The sequence below is a fragment of the Psammomys obesus genome, unplaced genomic scaffold (genome assembly GCF_907164565.1).
Source record: "Psammomys obesus unplaced genomic scaffold, mPsaObe1.curated_primary_1811, whole genome shotgun sequence".
Lineage (NCBI taxonomy): Eukaryota > Metazoa > Chordata > Mammalia > Rodentia > Muridae > Psammomys > Psammomys obesus.
In genome coordinates this window covers 2,623,509-2,648,488 of record NW_026587215.1, presented here as the reverse complement: position 1 = coordinate 2,648,488, position 24,980 = coordinate 2,623,509, and the positions used below count along the sequence as shown (strand labels likewise).

Genomic DNA, 24,980 nt, shown 5'->3' with positions numbered 1-24,980 from the left:
CCAAGGTTCTGTGGTGTTGGCAAGAGGCTCAGAGCTGCAGGATGAGGTGCCGGTGAAGGAGGAAGGAGAGGAGACGAGCTCCTGAAGCGGAGAGTGGGAAAACACAATTTCTTTATCTCAAAACTGTACTGTGCCCAGGGAAAGACCATGCCTGACATCCTCCCCAAAGGCTAAAGTTCCAATTTCTGGCTCACTTGACACCGAGTGGGCCCAGTACACAGTGGGCCTTTTCAGTTAGGGACTGTGAGGTGTCCACCAGAAACTAAGGGTATTTAGAACAGGGCTAGAGATCGTTACTAAAGGATATGTGGAAGGAGGAGATGGCTGAGATGAGGTTGGAGAAGGTAACCTTTGTGCGCATCCTTGCCAGTCTGTGCAGGTGCACGTGGATGCAGAGGCTGATGTCAGGCGCCTTCCTCAGTTCCTCTGGGTCTTGCTGGATCCAGAGCTTGCCGGTTTGTTTAGACTGGCTGGCCCATGACTCTCTGGGCCCTCCTGTGCCCCCGCACTGAGGTTACAGGCATACTGCCACTCCTAGATTTTGTGTGGGTACTGGGGATCTGAACTCAGGTTTTCCTGCTAGCACAGCAAGCATTTTACCCACTGAGCCTTCTCTCTGACCTCATGCTCAAACCTTTTTTGTGTGCCTATGTTAGTGGATTTATTGCAGCGTACGGATGGCTTTCCAAAGAAAAATCCAATAATGCATTTAAAATGAAAAGTGTAAAGCCAGATAAGATGGAGTTTCATCATGTGTTGGTGATCTGCTCTCCTATCTCCTAGTGGGCACAGAGAGGGATGTGTTCAGCAGTCTTCTACTTGTCTTTCCACTTTGCTGCATTTTCACTTTTCCTTAATTTTCTTTAGAATAAAATTAATTATAGCTTTAATCATTTTTTTCCACTTTTAAACAAATTCTTGGGTGTTTTTCAGGTCGCTATATCCGGGAGAAGTCTAAGCAAGTCATAACTCTGCTGATGGATGAGCAGCTGCTTTATAAAGAGAGGGAAGTGGCAACTTGGACGAGGCAGCGGACCTCCTACTCCATGACGTTTCCCAGAAGATTAGCTGTCGCAGGGAACTCCCCGCCAGTGTGCTCGACTGTCCTCATCTCTGAAAGCCTCACCACTGAGAAGAAGCACTCGCTCCTGACAATTCCAAGTCTACGCAGTAAAAGTGCGTACTGTAAGCAGCGGCCTAAAACGTGATGGGTGCCCATTGAGCATAGTCAGAAACAGAGAACACCAGCTTCAAGTTGCCAAGTGTATCAGCAGGTCTTTCCCTCTACTAGACTTCATTCTGCAGGGAATGAGGATGAAGGAGGATAGTCAATAGACAGTGTAGGGAAGTTTCCAATGTCTTGCTTCTGAATTCACAAAAAAATAGTTTCCAGCTAAAACTGGTAGCCTCATGGCTACCCTATTGGCCACTTTACTCAGTTTAATATTTTCTCTAACTATAATATGAAGGAGGTTTGCTTTCTGAGAGTGGGGGCCTGGGTACATGGGCATGTTTTGTTAAAAGTGTTTGACGATTCTAACATAATTTAAATGAGTTTTCTAGCATGATTCTTTGTAAGGCATTACCTTTGCCTAAAACTTTAACTCCTGGATTACTGAACTTTAAAAATAAGGGTGAGGGGAGATACAACATTATCAGGGAATAAAATGACCTTTCCTATTACTGTTGCTGAAACATCAAAGAATGCCACTGTGCTGTAGCTTCTCCAGCACCGACTGATGAGTTTTGCATGAAGACGGGCAGTCAGGAGAAGAAAGCAGGAAAGAAATCTGATGTAGTCTTAGCTACTCCTGAACTAAACTCAGTGCTGAAAGTGTCCAAGAAGATTGCCTCCTGGGCATGGCAGCTATGTCTATGGCGATGGACTGAAGGTTTGTCCCTAAAGCCATGCTGAAATGGAATCTGCAGTGGGCCAAGGTGGGGCCCCTGAGAGATAATCAGGCCCCAGGGGTAGAGCCCTCAACAGGATGTGAGCCCTGAGACCCTGGAGAGCTCTCTCTTAGCCCCTCTCCTCCCGCTGCTGTGGAAAGAGGTAGCTTCTTAGGGCCTGACCTTGCAGACAGCCTGTGTGCAGACATTCCATCTTCTGGAGCTGTTTGAAAATGATTTTGTTACTTCATTCTGTGTTGCTGTTAGCAGCCCGAGGCTACTAACAGATATCTTTTAAGCAAGACCCTGAAAGAGCTGCGGGGATTCAACATGAGCAGTGAATTCCAATTGTCAGTGAAGCACAGAAATTAAAAAATATATATATCAGCAGTAACATTAACAACAATAACACAAGCCAGTCCTAAAATCACCCTTCCCTGATTTCGTCAAGTGTTCTTAAATGTTCACTCAGTTGGTACCTGAGGGTCACTGACAAAGAAAGGCATTAAAAGGGGTTCTTTGTAATTATAACAGTAAATATCACCAAATGCTTTAAGAAATAGTGCACCATTTTTCCATTTTATTTGGAATATGTCCCTACAGCTGATACTGAGAACTGGGGTACCAGCTGTGAGGCTTCAGAGCTTCTTCACCTCTTTTACTGTTTCTGTTTTACTGTTTCCTTGCTCTTGTGTGTGTGTGTGTGTGTGTGTGTGTGGTGTATTATGGTATATGTACATTTTCATGGAGGTGTGTGCATGTTGGGGGTACATGTGAATGTGGAGGCCAGTGTCTTCCTCAACCAAGCTCCACCTTGTCTTTTTGAGTCCAGAGCTTGTCAATTCAAGGTAGGGTGGCTGGCCAGAAGCCCCGAGATATGCTTATCTCTGCCCACAGTGGGATCACAGGTTGTGCTCAGTGCCTAGCTTTTTACGTGGCTTTTGGGGCTCCTCATGCACAGTAGCCAGGTACTGATGTGAGCTTCAGGGCTGTTGGCTTGTGGCTCTGTCTAGTTGTGGAGCAGAGGTGGTCACTTGCAAGTCACTTGCAGTCTGTAGGTCCTCATGCTTGCGTGGCAGGCCCTTTGCCAGTGGGACCATCTCCTGGCCCCTTTCTGCCACTTCTTGATGCACTTTCTTCTTGAGCATCATTGCTGGAAATCTGAATGTCCAGTAGAAATGGAAGCGACAGCAGTGAGGGAGTGAAATTCCCTTCTCCGTGGAGCGTGTGTGACAGAGGCCAGCCTAGGAGCCCACATGCACAGAAGAACATAAGACATGTCCTTTGTCAAAAGGGAAGGCAGTCAGGGACAGAGTGACAGGGATGGCTTCATTTGGGGACAGATGTGGGATGGGGTAGCACTTTGGGGAGGGGAATTTAAACAGAGACCTGGCTACAGTGCTGAAGTAGCAGCCACAGCTTGGGTGACAGAAGGCTGACAAGGTGAGTCCCTAAGTCACTGCAGATGTAACTCATCTCTGAGCCATTTTTATGAGGCACACAAATTCCAGTTTGTTACTTTATATTTAAATCCATGTGTCCCCAGTGTTGTGACACACCTCACTCACCAGGAAGAGCTCTGAATGCTTTAAAGAAAACATCAATGAACTCAAGACATGGTGGCACACAACTGAGACCCCGGTAGTCAGGAGAACTGAGTTTGAGGCTTGCCTGTGCCACATAGCTGGACCTTGCCTCAAAGGAAAACAAAACAAACCAAAACCAAAAACTGAAACAAAGAAACCTTCTAGAGCTTTGTTACAATGCATTTAGCAGCACAGAGATACAGAGAATGGCCTGCCCTCTGCCAGGTGCTACACTAGGCACGGTAAGCAAATCCAGTGTTTCTGCTGTCCTGGGAGTGACTTGGGGGAGACATTCTCTCCAGTCAGCCTCACAACAGTGGGCTCCAGGAGCGAGGCCGTGGGAAGTGCTGCTTGACATGCATGTTTAGATGCAGAAGCTGCTGGAGCCCTGCTAGTAGAAACTCGGTCAGATTATTTTTGCTTCCTTTGCCCGCTGTCTGTACTAGATACATAGAGGTACGCGTTTATGTTTAGAAGGGAGCAACTGGGTTAAGTAAGTTTAGCTGTAGTACCATTTAAATAGTCACCATTTTCATGAAGATGTTGGGTCTCAAGCTGTACTGTAAAGGAAGAAATAAAGCAGCCATTTTGGGATAAGAGTAAGAAAAAGAGACCAGGCATGGTGATGCACTCCTTTAATCCCAGCGCTTGGGAGGCAGAGGCAGGTGAATCTGTGATTTCGAGGCCAGCCTGGTCTACAAAGGGAGTCCAGGATAGCCAGGGCTGTTACACAGAGAAAACTTGTCTCACAACAAAACAAAACATAATTGGGCAGAGGCCTCCTTAGAAGGACAAGAGAAGTAGCAAATGGAGAGGTTTGTCCCAAGTGGGTAGTCATGAGTCACAAGCAATAGAGGGAGCCATGGAAGTCCTAGTGGCTTAAACTTAGTGGGGGCTTCTTTCTCTCTGTAGTCATGCAGAATAGGTGTTTGAGGACTGATACGGCTTCCTGTGGTGTCAGCAGCTTTGGGCAATTTCTGTCTCATTCTCTACCAAACTCATGACACATGGCGACCTGGGCGCCAGCCTCACATGTGCAGGAAGAAAGGTCTGTTGAAGACACGGATGCTCATCCTGTTAGCTTGCATCTAACATTTTGGCTTACATGTTGCTTATCACTCAGCCACCGGACACTCCTAGTCACAAGGGAGACTGGGTGGCTGTGTGTCAACTGTACTTACTCAGAGAGAAGTCAGAAGAGAAACAAGAGGAGAGTAAGTAGAGGAGACATTAACATAATCTCTACCTCAGGGGGGAAGCGTGCAAGCAGAAGGAGGATTAGGCGTGTAAGAACTGCTTGTATACTAACTGGAATAAAAACTAAATTTGAATATGCAGAAAAGCGTGGGCAGATACTTGAAAGTTTTCTGAGCAATTAACAAAAGGCATAATACATCGTATTTGGAAATTTCAATTTGCTAGAACTTGTGCCTAGGAAGTGGTTTAAGCCTTGAACAGGAGGGATGTATAGTTTAGTCACAGAACTTCGCTTTCTCATTACAGAAAACAGCTGTTTTGGGGAGATAATTCTGACTGCTTTGTGTGGAAATGAAGGAGATGTGAATTGTAGGGAGACTTCAAGAAACAGTTGCTTCAGTTTGGGCACAGGACCTGCTCTGGGTGGGAGAAATGAGGGGCCAGTCGCGTTTGAAGACAACGGCATGTTCAGAGAGGCAGTAGGCTGAGTGGAAAAGAAAAGGAGAAACTGAAATGACTTCCGCGTCTGAGTTAGAGGAGGGAGGTACCCACGGCACCACACAGGTAAATCTCCGTCCCCGGGAGTCTGAGGACTAGGCTGTCTTATTTAGTTACAGCGAGATGTGAAATTGAGAGCATCACTAGAAAGCTAGGCTGAAACAGCTGCGCTGACTGCTTCGAGGTAAATTAGCAAGGGAAAAGAGCGCTCTGAAGCAGCCTTCACACATCGCCACTTCTTGTGCTTTATTTCTGCTCTTGGAGGTTTCCCCTAAGTTTTAATTCATCGATTGCTTCAGTGGTTTTTGTTTGGAAGATTTTGATTTTGACGGAAGAGCTGCACTGAAGGCCAGTGGCTGCTTGCTGGCAGCAGGCGTCTGTAGGTCACACAGCCCTTCCTAGAGGGGCACCAGAGTGCCTCTGTCCAGAAGCATTGCTTACTCACCCCAGCACCTAGGAGTTCTCTGGGAGGTGTTGTCTTTGTAGCACAGTTTTGTCTGTATTTAGTGAGGATTCCTCTGGGCAGTCTTGGAAGCATTCCTGTGCAAATGACTTGCATGGCGGCTACGGGATCAGTTACTGTAGACATCATCCTGCCCGTAGTCGCAGCCAGGACCATGGCTGCACTCACTGTCTGTACTGACAGCCTTGCGCAGAGTCAGGCTTGGTCACCTCTGCTCACACACGGCAGAGGAGGGCTCATGGCATACACTGGTTGCCGTTGAAACACTTAAGCTGGTAAGGCCTGTGGTTGATTTTTACATTTTAAAAGTAAACATGAAAACCCTATAATTCATATCACCTGCCTTCCCAAACCAACAGTTTTTACAGAAATATTGAGTTCCAGTCTGCCTTTCTTTTTTTGTTTTTGTTTGTTTGTTTTGGAAAAGTAACTTTGTTCCTTTAAAGTGATGCAGGCTCATTGTCCACATCTGGTCACTTCAAATCACAGTCCTAAGTAGTCAGTACTCGGTGAGCATAATCCTAGGCACACATACACACAGAGCGGTGACCAACAAGGGCTGTGGGCAGCTTGAGAGGAGTGGCTTTTTTTTTTCCCTTTGTGGAGGAGAGGAGTAGGGTCTTACTGTGTAGCCCAGGCTAGCCTTGAACTCAATCCTCCTGTATCAGCTTCCCAAGTTCTGAAATCACAGGTGTACCAGCTCAATATATTATATGCTAATTTATGGTAAAAATTTCAAACGTCTGATTCTGGCAGTAACTGTAGGGGCCCTTTCTGCTGCATGATCGCCAGTGGTTGTAAAGGATGTGCTGAGAATTCACTGTTCCCATGGAACTATGAGATCCCTAAGGTACTTTTCTTCCAAATGTTAATAATAAGGTAAGAACAGAATGTGTGAGCCCAAGTCAGCGGGACTGGAAGTTGGTACCAGTGGTGCATTAGAAACTGACTCACTTATGGGTATCATTGGTTAAATGACTTCTCTGCATGGAGAAGAAGAGTCTTGGACACCCTCTCAGGAAGGTGAGACGTGCTGAACGCAGTCCCTGAACAAGGGCTGACGCGAGCCCTGCAGTTCTCTGTAGAGGGAACCCACCTGGGTTCACCAGTGAGTCCCTGGAGTTTTCACCAGGTGAAGCCAGGCCTTGAGCTCACAGGCCGGCATCTCCACCACCACGCAGAAGAAGGTAAGTGAGGGGCATGACAGTCCCTAAGGACTGCCACACAGATATGAATTTAAACATTTATTCATGCAAGTACAGGCCAGAACCACACAACATCAGCTTTAAAGAACTCACAAGGACTGGGTAGATGAACTTTAAAAAGAGCTTAGAAAAATTAAACAACAACAACAACCTACTTTAGAAAATTAGAATAGATGTTCAAAAAAATCCCAATCATTTCAGAAGCAAGGTTGAAAAAAGAAAATGATGAATAAATGATAAACATGTATGCAGAATGAAATGATTTCAGTTAAACACCACATAACTATTTAGTTAAAAATGGCAGCTGCGTCCCGGCTCTTGGGGCACTGAGGCAGGGAGATTGCCAAAAGTTTGACGTCTATAGGTGATCCCATACACAGACTTACACATGCGTATGCCAAAAAAGCTAAATGCATGGAAGAAGCAACCATTTCCATATAGAAAACTAGAAAAGGTCTACTGAAGAAACACAAAAATAAGAGCTTTAATAAGATGGTAGTTGTAACATTAAAATATAAAATACATGAAACAAAAAATAAAAACAGAAACCACATAGTATATCCTATTAGTCATGAACAATAAACAATTTTTTTTTCATGTTTGGCTGTTTGCCCCCTGTGTCTGTGTACCACATTCGTCCAGTTCCCACAGAGGCCAGAAGAGGGCATCAGGTTCCTGGAACTGTTGTTACAGACAGCTGTGAGCCACCATGTGAGTGCTGGGACTCGAACCTGATCCTCTGGTAGAGCAGTTAGTGCTCTTGGCTGCTGAGCCATCTCTCCAGCTCCAATAAACACTTTTAACTGTTTACTTACTGTGTGTGCATATGGGCATGCAGGTGCCATGGGGCACATATCAAGGTCAGACAGAGGATAACCTTCACTGATCAGTTTTCCCCTTTTCCTGTGTAGGGTTCAGAAATTAAATTCTGGTTGTCAGTTTTGGTGGCAAATGCCCTGATCTGATGGTCCAATAATCATATTTTTTAAAATACCATTTATAATTAAAAATCAAGATTACTTAGGGCAGGGCATGGTGGTGCATGCCTTTAATCCCAGCACTTGGGGAGGCAGAGGCAGGTGGATCTCTGTGAGTTCAAGGCCAGCCTGGTTTACAAACTTGAGTCCAGGACAGCCGAGGCTACACAGAGAAACCCTGTCTCAAAAAAAAAAAAAAAAAGGATTACTTAGGAACAAATCTTAGAATGTATGATATCAGTATGCTGTGGGCTATAAGGCATAATTGAAATATATTAAGGAAGACCTGTATAAGTGGGAAAATATACCATGTTTATTGTAATGGTGCAGATATGTCAGTTTTTTCCAAGTTGAGTTGGTAGGGGTTTTTCAGTCTTGGTACCACTGCTGTTTTGATTAGGTCAGTTCTCTTGTGAAGGCTGTGCATTGTAGTTTTCTCCTTGCCCTTCACCCCTGGGTGATATTGGTACATTCTTTACTGTTGTGAGAGTCGGAAACCGTCTGCAGACATGGCCAGACGTCCCCCGTGGACCAAAATTGCCTCCCAGTTGAGAACTACCGATTCAGTGCAATTACAATCAAAATTTCTAGAAGGATTTTTAAAGCTGAACTTGATGGGCTGATAATAAAATGTACTTTGAAAAGTCAAAAAGTCAAGAATAATACATGAGTGCGCGCACACACACACACACACACACACACACACACACACACCAAGAGTAGTCCAAACAAGCTGTGGTACATGGTAGTTTGCATCACATCTGTAATTTCAGTACTTGGGAGATGGAGGAATGATAAGCTTGAGTCCCATGGTGAGACTGAACATTCCCCAAGAGGAGTGAGGTGAAGGGCTTCCTTCCTAAGTAAGACTAGAAACATGGTAAGGCAGGTGGGCGCGTGTACAAATGGGGCAAAGCACTGTGCTGAGAAAACAGCTTCACAGCTGTGCAGTCCTAGTAAAGGACATTTCAGGTATACGGGGGACGAATGAGTTGCTCAATAAATAACAGTCCCACCACTTCAGAAAATGAGATTAGGTCTCTGTCCCATGCACGAATACAAAAAATCTACATAAACTAAGGACTTAAAGGTAAAAAGACAAAATTTGAAGATGTTTAGAAGATTTGGGGAAATATATATATATTTTAGACACATAACAAAGTAGTTTCTTACACTGCATGTGTCCCTGGGGTTGAACTCAGGTCTTCCTGCTTGCAGGCATGTCCCGTAACCCACTGAGCTGTCCTGATAGACCGAACCTGTTACTTTCTTTTTTTGTGGTTCCAGGGCTGAACTCTGGGCCTCATCCATGCTGTACAAGTGCTCACCTCTGAACTGTGTCCCGCAGACCCCAAATAGCGCAGACTGTAGACACAACAATAAAGCAGTTAATGAGTATGCTGTGTGGTAGCAGTGTTCTGTTGTTAGCCTAGCCTCTGCCCCACCTCCTGTCTCTACGTAATCTCTGCCCCACAGTGGGAGAACCTGCTGCTGTTTGCCGGTAACTCCCATGTCTTATGGTGAAGGATTCTTTAGGTGGACCCAATCTAATCATAGGCCTTCTCCAGCCAGTGTCCCAGGTAGGCGAAGCACATACAGTGCTGCTGACCTGAAGATGGCGGGTGAGGGATGCAACAGCTTCTAGAAGCTGCAGTTAGGTGACTTTCCAGCTTTCCAGGAAATAGGACCCTCCTCTAAGAAGATCCTAATTCCACCACAACCTGAATGACCTCGGAAGTGATTCTCAGTCTTAAGACAAGAATTCGGCCAGGCTGATTCCTGGATTTTGGCCTTATGAGACCCAGAAACAGTTCAGTGTGAAGAAGTGTCTCTCTCGGTTTCCTGCTGCTGCTTTTGTGTTTAAGTCTGATTGGTGTTGATTTTTGCCTTGGAGTAAAGTCAGGATCTGATTTAATTGTTCTGCATGTGAGTATCTGGCCTTCCCCACCCCGCTTACCCAACACCCATCTGTCCTCCCCCCACTCTACCTTCTTGGAGCTCTTGATGCCCAGCTGACCATAAGTGTGTGGGTTCATTTCTGAGCAGTCTGTCCTAATCCATGGATCTGTATGTCTGGTTTTGTGTCAGAACCATCTGCTCTGATCGGCTTTTGTGGATTTTTCTGCAGTAGATTTTGAGATCAAAACCTACCATATAGAAATTAGAAAAAAAAAAAAATCTGAAGACTATGGGGAAATTTCCTAACACATATAACTAAAAAAGGATTAGCATCTAGAGTACAGAAAGAATTCCCACTAATCAATGTAAACGGGGTAGAGACGGGCAGGAAAAAAAAAAAAGACACAGAAGACATTTTCTTGTGAAATGGAGGAAATGTGGAAGGCCAAGAAACACTGATTAAGATGACAGCCTTGCAGCATTACGATAGCAACAACAGCTCTAAAAGGAAATTTTGTGAGAGGATGTAATCTATGACAATTTCAGGACCGCTAGAGCCGTTCCACTTCACTCCCTTCAGTCGGGCTCTTCATCCACTTGTTTCTCCATCCCTCCTTCTCATTCCCTGCTTTGGAATGAGTGCATTTGTTCACTTGCCTGGTAATTTACTTACAGTCACTAAGGATGGCCAGCCATTGTCGTCTACAAATGCACCGGGTCACGTTCATAGCTCTTCTGGGATGCTCAGGGCCCATGAGCTACAGGTTGGACATGCCTGCTGAAGGCAGTGATGTTATTTAAGCCCTTTCCTCGCAAATTCGCCTTCCTGAAGTGCAGGTAATGTAGACTCATGCAGTAGGTGAGCTGACAGCTGCAGCACAGTGAACTTGGGCTGTGGTCTTTGTTGCTGTTCCCATCCCGTCTCAGACCAGCTTGTTTTCTCTACCACGTTAGAGTTTGGGGGTGTTTCTTACTTGACGGAAGGAAGGAAGGAAGGGAGAGCTGACCTTCTCTAGAGCACCTGGACTCTGCCTTGTTTTCTGCTCTCTTGGAAAGGGACGAGCCCAGCCTATGCCCACTTGGGATTTGTGTCCTGGGCTCACGGGCCAGGGAAGATAGCCTTGCACTTTAGATAATCTGCCCGACTCAGTGTGAAACTGGTCGCAAACCACCTCTGTCGCGGCAGCATTCTCACACATCTCTCTTTCCACTCTCAGGGTGGACATTGAAAAGGGCAGCGCTGGCCATTCAGTGTCTAGGTTCAGACGGGCACACGCTGATAGGATACCGGCAGCACATCTCCCCAGACAGATTTTGGGGAAGAGAAGCATTCTGGGCCTTGTTTCTTTTCTTGACCATCCGCTATTTTGCTTTCTTTCTTTTAACAGTTACGTTTAGCCATGTCTGCTTCTGTATAAGGTTTCTGTTACTTTTAAAAATTAGTTTTCTCTTTAAAGAATCTCATTTAAGTACTAGGGGTTGCGGTATGAAAACCTTTTGTATGTGTAGTATTCTGTGCATGTGCATGCCTGTGTGTCTGTGCATGTGAGTGCCTCTGTGTGTGTGTGTGTGTGTGTGTGTGTGTGTGTATACCCACATGCCTTAGTGAGGATTGAGCTTCTCACATGTCTGGCAAGTGTCCAGTGTCTCAGCTACTCCCCTAGCTTGGGTGCTGGGAATCCCCCATTGAAGTTTCACTCAGCTGTCTTGACTGAGGAGTCAACCACTCAACACTGAACCCTCCTTTTGTGTGCTGATTATTTCCCTTTGTCCCTAGAGCAGAGGGTTTAACAGTCTGTGAATTCTCCCCTTGTTTTTGAGACCTCTTGGTAGCTGTGACTCAGATAACATGTGTTTATGGACAAAAGGCCAAAATAAAATTGTCTTAACCCCCTCGCTAAAGATCTGCCAGGATAACAGGGGCCCCTCCTTCCTTTCACCCATCCACTTCATATAGTTAAAAAAAAAATCTCCCTAAATGTTTGTGTTTCTTCTTTATTCTTCTCATCCTTAAAAATTGTCTTTCCCCAGCAAACCCCAAAATTCACCACTAAAGGAAAATATATAATATTTGTATACCCCGTCTCTGATGAGAAAAAGTAGCCAAAAGCAGAAAACAGAGCAAATGAGATGTGTGTGGAGTGAGGCCTCCAGAACTTTTCCTCCAAGGTCACGGTGCTCCACTCCCTTAGCTGCTGGAAAGTTGGTGACTGAGGTGTTGTCCCTTCCCCATCCTTTTCTGAGAACCTCTTTGCCTAGGATCATGTCTGAGGGTGCGTGCAGGGCTAGAGAGATGGTTCAGAGGTTAAGAGCACTGGTTATTTTTCCAAAGGTCCTGAGTTCAATTCCCAGCAACCACATGGTGGCTCCCAACCCTCTATAATGAGATCTGGTGCCCTCTTCTGGCATACACGCAGGCAGAATACTGTATAAATAAATCTTAAAAAAAAAAAAAAAAGAGCAGCAAGTGCTGAGGGTGTGAGCACCCACTGGTTGGCTGGGTCTAGCCCTCTTGCCTCATGGCAAGTAACTGTGAGTTCAGTCCTGCCTCCCCGCTCCTCACAGATCTTGTTCCTAAGAGCTCCTCCTGCCGAACCCCCACATAGACAGGTGTTTTCTGGGGAGTTCAACAGTAGCTTTCCTTCTAGATTAAAAATAAAAGACAGTAATGACAGGTGACTGTAAAGAGAACAGAGAGAAAACAAATGCCAAGAAGCACTGCTGGCTGCTGACTCGGGGTGAACACGAGTGCTTCATGTTGTTCCTGAGCATTTTCTGTGAATTTACAATTTTGATGAAAATGGAAGTTTTAGAAAGTAGAACAGAGATCAGCTGCTTGAAGACATTCAAGTGGGTGCTCCAACAGGATGGATTGAGCAGAGCATGGTGGCTCATCTGTAGTCCTTGCAAGAGGCCGAGGCAGAAGGTTTGCTGTGAGTTTAGAGCCGGTCCGGGCCACACAGTGAGAGAAACTGGAGTCAAGATTCCAAATGTGTGAGTCTACAAAATACAAAGAAACCCCATCACCATGAAGCTGCCTTTATATCTTTTTGAATCTTCAGTAGTCCACTGAATCAATCCCCCCCCTCCCTCTCCCCTCTCCTCCCTTCTCTCTTTCCTTCTTATGTTCCTGTGTATGCATGAAGATGTGCATGTGTAGGGACCATAGTTCAATTTTGGGCAGCTCTCTCGATTACTCTTTGCCTTACTCTTTGAGATGCAGTTTCTCACTGAGCATAGGTGGTACTGATGCAGTTAGGCTGGGTGGCCAGTGAACACCAGGGGCTCCATCTCTATCTCCCTAACTCCGGGATGTCTAAGTGCACACAGCTGCACCTGCCTTTCTGTGGGACCATGGAGATTCCAACTCAGGCCCTCATGTATACACAGCACTTTACCAACTGAGCCATCTCTCCAGCACCGGGGTGTTTCCCAAGATAGAACATGTTCTCTTTTATGAAAACTTAAAACAAAACAAAACTGGGTCTCAACTGTGCTGCCCAGGATGGTCTTCAGAGCTGCCCCTGAGCACTCCCCCTGTCCCACCCTCCTTAGACCACAGTGTATGCTGCCATCCTGGCTCTGGAGAGTAGCTCAGAGTAATTGATACACGTTTTTTTAAATGACATCTGAGAGGACCCTGTCGATCTGTGGTGACAGCGTTTGTTAATGCTAGGGGAAAAGTGGGACAGTTGGCTGTGTTAGTTTACAGAGCATCTCAACTCTAGAGTCACAGTTGCACTGAGCACATCTTGTAGTCTGTCAGCTCGGCATCTCATCTAAGAGCTGTCACGGGGCCCGCCAGTTCTGCTTTTTGTATTATCTGAGCTCTGCAGGCTCAGCGGGATCTCCAGCTCTCCAGTCAGTCTCTGCAAAGCTCTGCAGCTGGCTGCAGCGTTGAGTTACCGATCGTCCAGTGACTCCCTGGCCTCGCTTCCTGTGGTATCTTCACGCTTTCCTCGGGGGCCTCCCATATCCTCATCCTCCCCGTGATCTGACAGTCTTCATTGCTGGGTTGTGATGATAGCAGAGGGACTTCATTCCCGCCAAGGAACTGAATGTGTGTGTGCCCACATGTGTCTCCCTCTTGACTTGTGGGAATCCAGAAGCACATGTCGTCCAGTCATCTAATCTCATGAAGCACGTCACACTTCCAGTCTTGTGCCGCGTGATATCGAGAAGGAAGATCATGCATGTTCATAAGCCTTAGCAGCACATCTGCTTTTCTTCCTGCCCACAGATAGCTTCATAGTATCTCAACTATTGTGTTGCCTGGTTTTAACTGTCAACTTGACACAGCCTAGAATAGCCCAGGAAGAGAGTCTCAGTGAGGAAGCTTCTAGAGCAGGGTGGCCCTTAATTCGGGTGGTGCCCTGTCCTGGGCTGTGTTCTGACCTGTGTAAGAATGAAGGAACTCGATGTGCAACAAGCAAGCGGAAGCTTTCATATCTCTGCTCTCCTTTGGGGCTGGAATGTGACGAGCTGCTGGATTTCCTGCCTTGACTTCCCCTAGATAACTGACCATGATCTGGAATTGTAAGCAGATAACCGCCCCCCTGACCCCAGCAAGGTTATAGCAACAGAAGTGAAATGGGAAGGGTGATTCTGGGCCAGAAGTGCATCTTGTGATGTGTTTGACTTCCCTTGCAGGTTCCCCAGAAGGGGCTTTCAGAAATTCTTATTAATCTACCCCTGTGCTGTCGAAAGCCTGGGCCCATGCCATTTCAGAGATAATTTTGCTGCTGAAAACTGCAAAGGAGCAATCGTTACAGTTTCTGATTAAAGCTCAGGAAAGCAGATAGATGATGGGAGCCCCAAGTCCCCACTGTTTGCCAGGATTAATTAGAAAATCTCCAAGTCAAAACTAAGTCCATTTTAATTACTCATTTTCATGTAAGGTTACAACAAAATGAAAAGCTACAGACGTAAATGAAAAGTCCTCATTATTTCTTCAGGATCTAGCACCCACCGTCCCCGCGCCTGCTGCCAGAAAAGATTTCTGTCCTCCTGTTTACTGGGGTGTGCACCACGCCTCAAAGGTCCTTCAAATCTCACCTCTCCTTGGGACTGTTCCTGAGGTTATTGGGGAAGTTCAGCCCGATGCTGTTGTGAGTTTTTCCCCGTAAGCCGGTGTGTGTTCGGGGCTTAACTTCCTGTCAGGCCGGGCTTACTAAAGGCAGAGCCTATCTCATGCAGACCTGTTGCTTCTAAGGCATTCTCATGTTCACTCCAGACTTACATACGTCTTCACAAAGTTTTAGGTTGTAATGTGAAATTTTACAAAAATGAGTAACTGTAAACTCCAGCATGTTATAAATATAGACATACCAGAAGAAAAGAAAAAAAAACAAGCCTGTCATGGCGGCACATTACCTGTAATCCCAGCTACTTGGGAGGCTGAGGCGAGGGGATCATGAGTTCAAGGCCAGCCTGAAGTACATAGACTGTCCCGAAATAAAACACAAAGACTCTTGCCTACATGCACAATACCTGGTTCAATGTCTGGTACTGGGAAAAAAAAGAAGAAAATTCTATCCCATTTGTTGTCACAGTTTTTTATTTTTAATTGTGTGCATCTGTGTGTGTCTGTGCACATGAGTGAGTACCAGTGAAGCCCAGATCGATCCCCCTGGAGCTGAGTTTCAGGCTGATGTGTGCCACCTGATGAGGGTGCTGGCAACCAAATTCAGGCCTTTGGCAACAGCAGTGTAAGCCCTCAACCGCTGGCCGCTCCTTACCCCCTCTCACATCTTAAGGTGTGTGTTAGGATTGAGACCTGCAGGGGTTCACTTGAAGAACACACGGGGTCCTTAACCATGGAAACTTCGTGTCCTTTCTCTCACCGAAGTCAGATTTGACTTCACACCACACACTGAGTCTTACCTTTAAATACAGTATTTTCATGCCTGAAAGTCTTTTTAAAAGTATCAAATACACGCAAAAATTGTGTTTTGGAAGAAGACTCTGACTGGAGAGCCCCCCCTGGGTACCCAGGCCATTCTTCTGCCTCTGCCCCAAGTGCTGGGCGTGCTGACATGCAGCTGAGGTGCCGGGCGAGGCTGGCTTCCAGTGCATAACCTGTCAGAGCCACTGAGCTCGCAGTGCGTTCTCAGAAGTGCTTATCACACAGAGAGTCCAGCCTCATCGGAAACACACGCTCTTATGAGCTGAGCAGGACCACTCACCCACACACGAGGACCGCTCACTGCTCACTGCAAGCACCGTGCAATGAACATCTGCTTCATTTCATGTTTTCTATAGATATAAATGCTTTAAAAACCTGTTCACGTAAATCATAGCCAGGCTAGAAGGTACTTCATTGTAGCACTGTCAATCAGTCCTGTGAATTCCTTCCAAGTAATGTGCCCACAATTATCCATTGACTTATTATAGAAATATTTCCTCTCTCCTGTCAGCTGTAACTTGATAAAGGCTTTCTTCTGTGTTTTTCAAATCAAAGAGCTGGGAACGCATTGTTTGGGGAAAGATTTTTTTTTTAAAAAAAACAGTCATTAGGAGTAATTTACTTTTTCAACTTCTGGGAATAATACAAAATACCCTTTATTAAAAATTATCAACCATTAATTAAACTTGTACTCTAACCTAACATAATCAGAAATTACAGGGAAAATGGAAATACCAACTGCTTTATGACTGTCAGTGTAATGTATTTTTCAGAAACTGGTTTTATACTGTGTGCTTTAAATGTTTTCAGTTCTTCATAACTGCAGATTTGGTTTATGCAATTTTTGGGAAAATATCTACCATATTAATCTACTTGGCAAATGCAACCCTCATTGTCGAAACAATAAATTGAATTGTATGGCTTTTTCTCCATAAAATGCCTTACGTATTTACTCTAATAAGTATAAATACTTCTCCTATTGCCTTTGCATCTCTGCATCCTTTACAGTTATTATATTTTTGTTTACCTATTTTGGGTGTGTGAGTGCATGTGTATGTGTGCGCAGCGTGCCTTAGCGTGTGAGTGGAAGCCAGAAAAACAACTCGTGGTTCCTTTGCTGGCTAAGCCACCTTGCCTGCCATTTTTTGAGGGATGGGCATCTCGTGGTGCCCAATCTGGCTTCAGAATCTACATGTAGAAGACACTGGCCCTGAACTCAGGATCCTCCTGCCTCTACCTCCTCAGTGTTAGGATTTTAGGCATGCACCACCATGCTTCGATAGGACTCCTAAGCCCTTTCCTAAGGTGGCTACCTCAGGCTTGGAACCCTGTGAACTGTTATGGTGATAACATAAAGATGCCCCACCACACACACCCAAGTTTTCACTACTCTGTTCTCAGGAGACTTTTCCTGAGGAGTGATGTATTCTTTGCCCATAGTTGGGGATGAGAAGCGCACGGAGGCTAAATGAAATCGGCCACCTGTTCTGCTGCTCTGTGCTGTGACACAGTACAGCTGGGTATCAGGTGCCTGGTATGGACCAGTGTGAGTTTCCCTTATTGCCACTGCTTTCCCTTCAAAAAACTATGTATGGGACAAAACCCTGGGTCTTCCCCTGTCTGGACTAACGGAGTCTCCTAGAGGTGGCTTACTCGGCTGCTGCTTCTACTGTGGGTGACTCCTCGTTGGGGAAGAAGACCCTTCACAAAGTGCATGGGTGATATGTCTTTGTTTTATAAAGTGGGGGAAATTAGGACTGGCCGAGGGAAAGAGCTGGCCGAGCCCTCTCAGGTAGCTGAGCTTTCGGAAGAAGATCTGTAGATGTCGCAGAGCTGGAAACCGATTCCTTTTAAAGGGCCAATCTAATCTTAGCCCTTGGGGGGTACTTATGCTCCCCTACAAGAGTGCAGACACCGATATGAAGATAGTCACCTTCTACCTCTTATTGTCCATACTAGCATGGCACGATAGAGGCAGCACTAATACTTTTAGGCGTTTGTGTTTTCACTGCTCATTTATGCTGGATAAATGCTAAATGACTGAGCTGCACCCTGGCCCCGAGGTTCACCTTTACAGCTGGCACTAATACACAGTAACCAGTCCAGGAAGGCAAAGGGTATTAACACTGAAAAAAATGCCAAACAGAGTAAACATAATCAGACATACCAGTTTATTTTCATTGATGTATTTTTCTCTTTTATGCTTAGTTTTTGTTTTACATTAAAGGTTTATTTGCCGCATAAACAATCTATACATTTCTGATCTGTTCCTCCCACACAGGACACACGAAATTCACTTTGCAGTACTAAGACTCCTTAAATATTCTAATAATTATAGTCATCATTCTTGCAGTCCTAAAATTCCCTTTGAATAGTTTTCACCTTTTGAAGTTCTAATTTTTATACATTACTACGTGCTACACTGTAGCTACCACAACATTTTACATTTTAAAATACGTCCAGTAATAAAGCTGTAACAGAATTGCTGAGATGGGGCAGGTCCACGGACTTGAAGCTGTAGTTTTTGAACCTGTCTGGGCTTGCTAATGTCATAACGGAGTGCATCCTCAGAGGTGGCGCTTGGTGTGTAATGTGTATCTAATTGGCAGAAAGAATCTTCAGAAGTGATTAAAGTTATACGTGAATGCAAAGTACTAATATTTATTTATTTACTTACCACCAAAATAAAACCGAAGCTTCATGTTGTTGACAGAAAATGCCTCCAAGGGAAGGCTGAGGCTGGAGCAGAGCCAGGACGTCCCCCCACCTGCTGGAACCTCCCTGGCCAAGGGCTCTCCTCAGCTCAGGGTGAAGGCGTGGAAGTCAACAGAGGTGAGGTACTCTGGTTCCCTTTGCTGCTCTGTCGGGTCACCGAACACGCGTGTTAAAACCCGGGTGTGTTCCTGCAAGGCTGCCACGTTGGCCTTGGCATTTGTGTTTTATGTAATTCAGAGTTTTAAATATCAATAAGGTAAAATTGTGATGAGTTTTCCTTTATATTATAGTTTGTGCTGTGCATTTATTTTGTGGTGCTGGGCATGGGACCCAGTGCATGCTGGGTGAACACTCTACCGTGGCTCTGCATCCACAGCCTTAAAAGGCCTCCATTGCGACTTTCCAGGAAGTAGACAACAGTACAGCGTCTGAAGTGGCCTTCTCCCTGCTTGCTCCAGTGTTGACAATGCCATTCAGTTAGATGATGACATTTTACCATTTTCATCCTCACCCCTTCCTCATTCCCCTCCTGCTCTTCGGCCCTTCTTGTCAGCAAGTCCTGCACAAGGTTAGGCCTGACAATATTCCATTGCGGATGGGGGAGGAGCCCACGAGGCCTCCAGGCCTTCTGTGGTGCAGCGCCTGCGAGTAGTAACATTTACTCGCCCAGGCACAGGTAGGAGGTTATTCGGTGAAGCAAGGGCAGCTGGTCTGTGGGTTTACCACTGAAGAAAACAGCTGTCAGTACTCGCCCTGGAGAGGTGGGGCCGCATGGTTAAGTGGGGGAGTGGAAGGTGGGTTGTAGGAGGGGACACTTCTCTTGCTCCTGTATAGGAAGAGGGCCACCCCTGCAGTACTGAGGCCCCACATGGATTCTTTGTCTTTAGCACCCCAAGAAGCAGCCTTAAAGGGAGACCTGCCTATGCAGGAGTTGAAACAGGAAGAAGGAAAAACATGTTCCAAGGACTGCCTGGTCATCCCCACTGACCCCCACTGGGGCTTCTGCCAACAGATGAGGCAGCTTCCTTCTCATTTTATGCCCCCACCATGCCACTCAGCTTCTGCCCAGGATGAGGCCCACACCAACTGCCTCATCTATGCACACAGAGAGCCTTTCACAAGAGACAGTGTCTCCATTTTCTTCTCATTTTCACGTCTTCCCTCCATGGTACTCTGCTGTGCAAGGGAGCCACCGGAACCATGAGCCAGCGCCTTTCTGTGTTCTGTGTTCTCCCACCTCAGACCGGCTCCATATTCCCGTCTCCGTGTGCACATGCCTGCTCATGTTTCAGGTTCTGACACGTGGCTCTTCTCATGCTGCTGTTCTACTGCCTTGCAATTCTTTCTGCTTAGTATCTCCTAGGTGCACATTTGGGTCATTTAATCTGCCATCCCCCATGCTTTTCAAACTACTTTTTGTCTTCCATCTTCCTGCTGTGTTTCAGTCTGTCCATGTGCCCTTTCATGTGTCAGCGCCTAACATTATCTCTGTCCTGAGAGTGGTTCTCACTCCAGTGACTGTCTTCACTCCCGGGATCTCAGATCGCTTCTGTTCACCTTTACTTGGTTCTGTTCTTGTTTACTTTTTCTTTACATGATAAGGATAATACTAAAGAGTATACTGAACTTTCCAGGTTTTGTAGAATCACAGAGACAGACTTCGGGTGGAAAACACCCCTGTAGGACCCCCTGGCGTTTGCAGGGGAGGCTGGAGCAGCACTCAGCAGCAGACCTGCTTCTCCTGTTACTGGCTGTCCTCTCCATTGTCTTTTTGAGGCATCTGTATTTCATTTTTAATGCTTTTTAGATTTGTTTATGTTCATTTTGTCAAGAGTGAACTTTTTTGGTTTTAGAATATGGGATCATAAGCTCTTCTTGGATGGGTCATGTGCCTGAGAGTGTGTGTGTGTGTTACAGCCTTCTTACTCCTCCCTAACTAACAATTCCTGCTCCCGCCCTTTTCCTGTTCAAGCTGACCACACCCAGGACTTAACACTGACAGATTGAGGTTCCTCTCTTTCACTGATGTCAGAGATGTTGCAGATCTGGTCCATAGAGCGCAGGATGCAGAGATCCAGCTGTTGGGGAAGGGTGTGTCCCTTCTTGGGGGCAGCTGTCCAAGAAACATGTGTCTCCTCACCTACCTCAGAGACATGCTCCCTCAGGCTGTGACTGAGTAACAGGTTGTTCTGCTTTCTTCCTTTATGAATAGAGAGCCCAGTCTGAGTGTGACTCCAGGCCGTGTGGAAGCTTCAGTCTTCCGTGGCTGCTTTTTGCCTGACCTCCTCTCTGGAGCCAAGTGGGGATTTTCTGCTCTGGCCCCAGAGCTCCAGATGCCTGCAGCTTTAACCCAGCATGGTTCTGCTCATTCTCTCGTCTGTGAACATGTTAGCTTGGTTTTTGAGCATGGCTATGTCTTTTTAATTTTCACATGGCATTTTTTTTCCCTCCTTACTGGATATGTGGAGAAAGAATGTATCTCCAAAGCATGACCTTGCAGAACTGTCTTACGTGGAAATCTCTTCTACTCCTGACTGACAACTAGGTGAAATGCTCACTTGCCTGTGTTATTTTGTTTGTTTAACTCTGTCCTTTCCAACGGGAAGGACAGCTCCCTGTGAGACAAGACTGTGGCCTTACATATCCTATGTGGACAGTTAGCGTGCTGACTTTCTTCCTTCCTATGAATGCTGTTCTTTGACCATCTGCTGCATGTCCTAGAAAGGAGATTGGAACTCTTGGCCAAGCCCTTCCCTCAATCCTTTAAGGTGATGGATTTAAGGGCTTTCCTACTACTTGGAAAGAGATTTATATAGTTCAAATTTACTGTTCCTTAATGTACAACAGTTTACAGATTAAAAAGAAAACTAGATTATTTAAAAATATAAGACATAAGGGCAAAATGATTTTTAAACTTACTACTAATTTCTTTGATGCTGATAGCTTTTCAGTAAAAAGCAGACTTGAATATTCCTCTGTATAGTAGAGCCAAAGACATCAAATGCCAACCTGATTTCTTGTATCTGTCTTTAGATCCTGACATTTTGCCCTTATTTTAGAGGAGCCTTCAGTTACTGATTTACATAATACCATATTTTGTATCAGTGAGAAAATAATAACTTCTTTCACAGGAAGTATTCCAGGAGCTGTGTTTTCATTTTTTAAGGCATGATTGTGTGTTAACAATATCCCATCATCCTCTTGACGAGCATGACCTCCTGTCACTGCTGGGAACATTCAATGCAATCCAATATGTCTTCTCTAGCTGCCTGCTCCTGTAGCAGAAGATAAATCCCAGCAAGCTGAACAGTAAAGCTAATTGCTGTTTCAGTGAGCACCTGCAAGGTGCTCATCTCTGCAAATAGCCTCTTGTTTCCCCGTGCAGAGTAATAAGGGAGAGGTACTGTCCTGGGCTCAGGCAGAGTGCAGCGGCTTTAAAATATCTCTCAAAAAACTCAACTAGAAACTTCTTTAATGATTCTCTTTCTACAAATGAGAGAAAAATTAAAAGAGACACATGTAATTGTTTTAAAATATATTTTTAAAGATTTATTTGTTTGTTTGTCTGTTTGTTTATGTTTTTTTGTTTATGTGAGTGTGAATGCCCATGTGAGCGATTGTCTCATGTACAGTGCCTTGGCGGCCAGAGGCGTCAGATTGCCAGGAACTGGAGTTACAGATAGTTGTAAGCTAACAGATGTGGGTGCTGGGACCTGAACTTGGATCCTCTGGAAGAGTAGCTAATGGTCATGGTCACATCAAAATTTTTCAACGTGGGTAATGGGATCTGAACACAGATCCTCATGCTCACATAGTGTGTGCTCTCGCCGACCAAGCCATTGCTCCAGCCCCAAGCTGCATTTTTATTTTGGTGCTGTTCCTCTTTTACTAGTTCTCATTATATTAACTTAAATATTTTAATAAAAATAATGGAAAAATTAAAATAAAATAAAAAGAAATGAACCAGTAATCCATAAAGTTGTGGAGGAAACTTTAATGCCTATTAATAAATGCAAGATGAATGAAAGTGTATGTACCATGGGAGTACAACAGTCTGACAGCCTGGAAAAGCCAAAACCTGGAGAGTACAAGGATTGGAGGCTCCGGGGTGCAGGAAGGGATCTATAGGCAGTTGAGGGAGAGCCTTAGGGAAACTGATCGGCATGTGTCATTAAACTGCTACCAAACCCAGATCATGAGTGGCAACAGGGGTGTGTCCATTGTAAATTACAGACCTGAGTGAGTGTGTGTCTGTAGACCACTCAACAACAGTACGATTCAGGGAGCATGCCCACAGGGATGTTGTGGATAAGATGGACAGGGCATACTGGGAAATCTCTACCTTCTGCTCAGTTTTGTTCTAAGCCCAAATATATATATATATATATATATATATATATATATATATATATATATATTTTTTTTTAAAGGAGACTTTTTATAAAGTTGTAGAGTCTAAGACAAATATTTCTAAGAATTCTTAAACTCCAGAAGTAATAATGCAAAGATAAGTAGATTTGGCTACATAAAAGTTAAAGACTTCTATCAGGCAAACCTAAAACAAAACACAAATTAAGTAAAAAAAAAAAAAAAAAGTTTAAAGTTAACTGACAATGAATAATGAGCTGATAGTGAGGTACTTCTTTAGAAGATCGACAGTTTTAGAAATTGATAAAAAGGCAGTCAAGATGGCTCTGTGGCTGAAGCTGCTTGCCACCAATCCTGTTGACCTGAGTTCAGTCCCGGGTGGGACCCAATGGTGGAAGGAGACAAGCGACTCTCACAAGCTGTGCCCTGATGGCTACAGATGAACTGTGGCAGATGTGTTCCCCTTCATACACACGCTAGAAGTACACATCAGAAATGAGTAAGTGTTCATAAGAAGTTTCTTTTCGGAGTTGGTAAGCAGGGGCTGGGGCCGCAGCTGAGTAGGAGAGAGTGCTTTCTGTCCCTAAAGCCCTGGCTCCAATCCACAGTGCCAAAGACATGACAGGAAAGGACGAAGCACCTCAGAGAACATTACTCAACTCCTATCTGTAATTAGGTAAAGCCTTTCACGCTGATGAAAAAAAAATGTTTAATTGCTGCCACCCTGTCTTTGTGCTGAGAGGAAGGGCTCCTCCAGCGTGCTGCTGGCACAAGCAGGTGCGAATTCTGAGGGTACAGTTTGGCAGCATTCAAAGTGGAGATGAGCCCGCGTGAATGCTCAGCCATGACACCGTGCACACACAGCTTGAAACGGCGGCTCTGGGAAGCTCTTTATTGCAACAATTTTAATAGATAGAAATGAGAAAAATCCCGAAGTGATTACCAATAGGGGATGATTAAGTTCATTTACACAACAGAACTAGAGCTCAGCTCTGTCCTGAGAGAAGCATGTTTGTAATATACGCTTCAGTGAAAGAAGCCCACCAGGGGACAGCACCCAGCGAATGATTGCATTTATTATGCAGAAAGATGGCCGACATAGACCGCTTATTCCTGAGCAGGCGTGTGTGCACGCATAGTGATTCCATTTAGCTTTTTAAAAAATGCGTTGACACAGAAAGTATCCCCCCAAATTCGTAAGACAAGCCGAGCGCTAGTTGTCTGAAGTAGAGGAATTCAACGCCTGTGGAGAAGTGAGCCGAAACTTTGTGCTTTGCTCTTTACCGTTCATATTGTTTGGTGTTTTGCAGTGAGTATTCTCTAACCTAAAAAATAATAATAAAAGCACAAATATAAACATTAAAATGGACTTTTAAGCAGAAGCAGTGATGCAGCAGAGATGGGAATGACGAACAAACATAATTAGAATAAGCTTAATTTCCATTTCCCTTGCAGCTCTGATGAGTTCAAAATTTTGCAAATAGGACAAATTGCACAGAAATAAACCAAAGGGCAAAATTTGTATATTTTTCATTTTGCAAAATCCTAAGTGGAGGCAGCAGAACACAGACATTTATCATCCATCAGTATTGATTTAGCAACTCACAATGACATAGAAGGCTTTGGTCAGCCTTAATTTTGTGTGAGCCACTTCACAACAGCTCCTATCAGTTGCTATGGAAACAGCTGCAACCAAAAAATAAATTGCAACCTTGTTTTTTTTTTTTTTTTTAATTTTCTTTTAGTGGGCAGGAAATGAAGGGGGTTTTGTTTGTTTTTGTTTTAGTAAAGCTACAGATAACCTTGTTTCCAAACTGAATGATAAAAACTCTGGACAATATGAAGAAAATGGGCCAGTGTCAATCATAAATATTAAAGATTTCCTTAGTTTTGAAAGTATCACTCTGTTGTACTAAGAATTTTATTCATGGGGTGAGATGGTTCAGTCCGTGAGAGCACTTGCTGTGCAGGCCTGAGGACCTGAGTTCAGATCCTGAGTGCCCACAGTAAAAGGGGCCGTGACCACGGTTGTCTGTGACTGCAATGCCTAGTGGAGGGCCGGGGGAGGGCAGAGACAAGGGTATTATTAGCAAGTGCAGTGAGCTCAAGGTTCAGTGAAAGTCCTTGTCTTAAGAGAGTAAGACATGAGTGAAAGAACACATCCCACACAATCCTCCAGTCTTCAGATAGTGTGCCTGGGCATGTGTACTTGCGCACGCACAATCGTGGTCACACACACACACACACACACACACACACACACACACACACACACAC

At 45.0% G+C, this 24,980-nt stretch overlaps 1 protein-coding gene across 1 annotated transcript in view; it reads left to right on the top strand.

Annotated features, from left to right (window-relative positions):
- The window catches only part of Enthd1 (ENTH domain containing 1), a 106,035-nt gene that overhangs the window by 24,823 nt on the left and 56,232 nt on the right, over positions 1 to 24,980 (top strand). The window contains exons 2-5 of the mRNA XM_055603077.1: positions 934 to 1,144; positions 7,171 to 7,188; positions 13,352 to 13,374; positions 18,334 to 18,452. Of these exons, the coding sequence (XP_055459052.1) occupies positions 934 to 1,144; positions 7,171 to 7,188; positions 13,352 to 13,374; positions 18,334 to 18,452 (371 nt within the window). The remainder of the gene's footprint in view (positions 1 to 933; positions 1,145 to 7,170; positions 7,189 to 13,351; positions 13,375 to 18,333; positions 18,453 to 24,980) is intronic.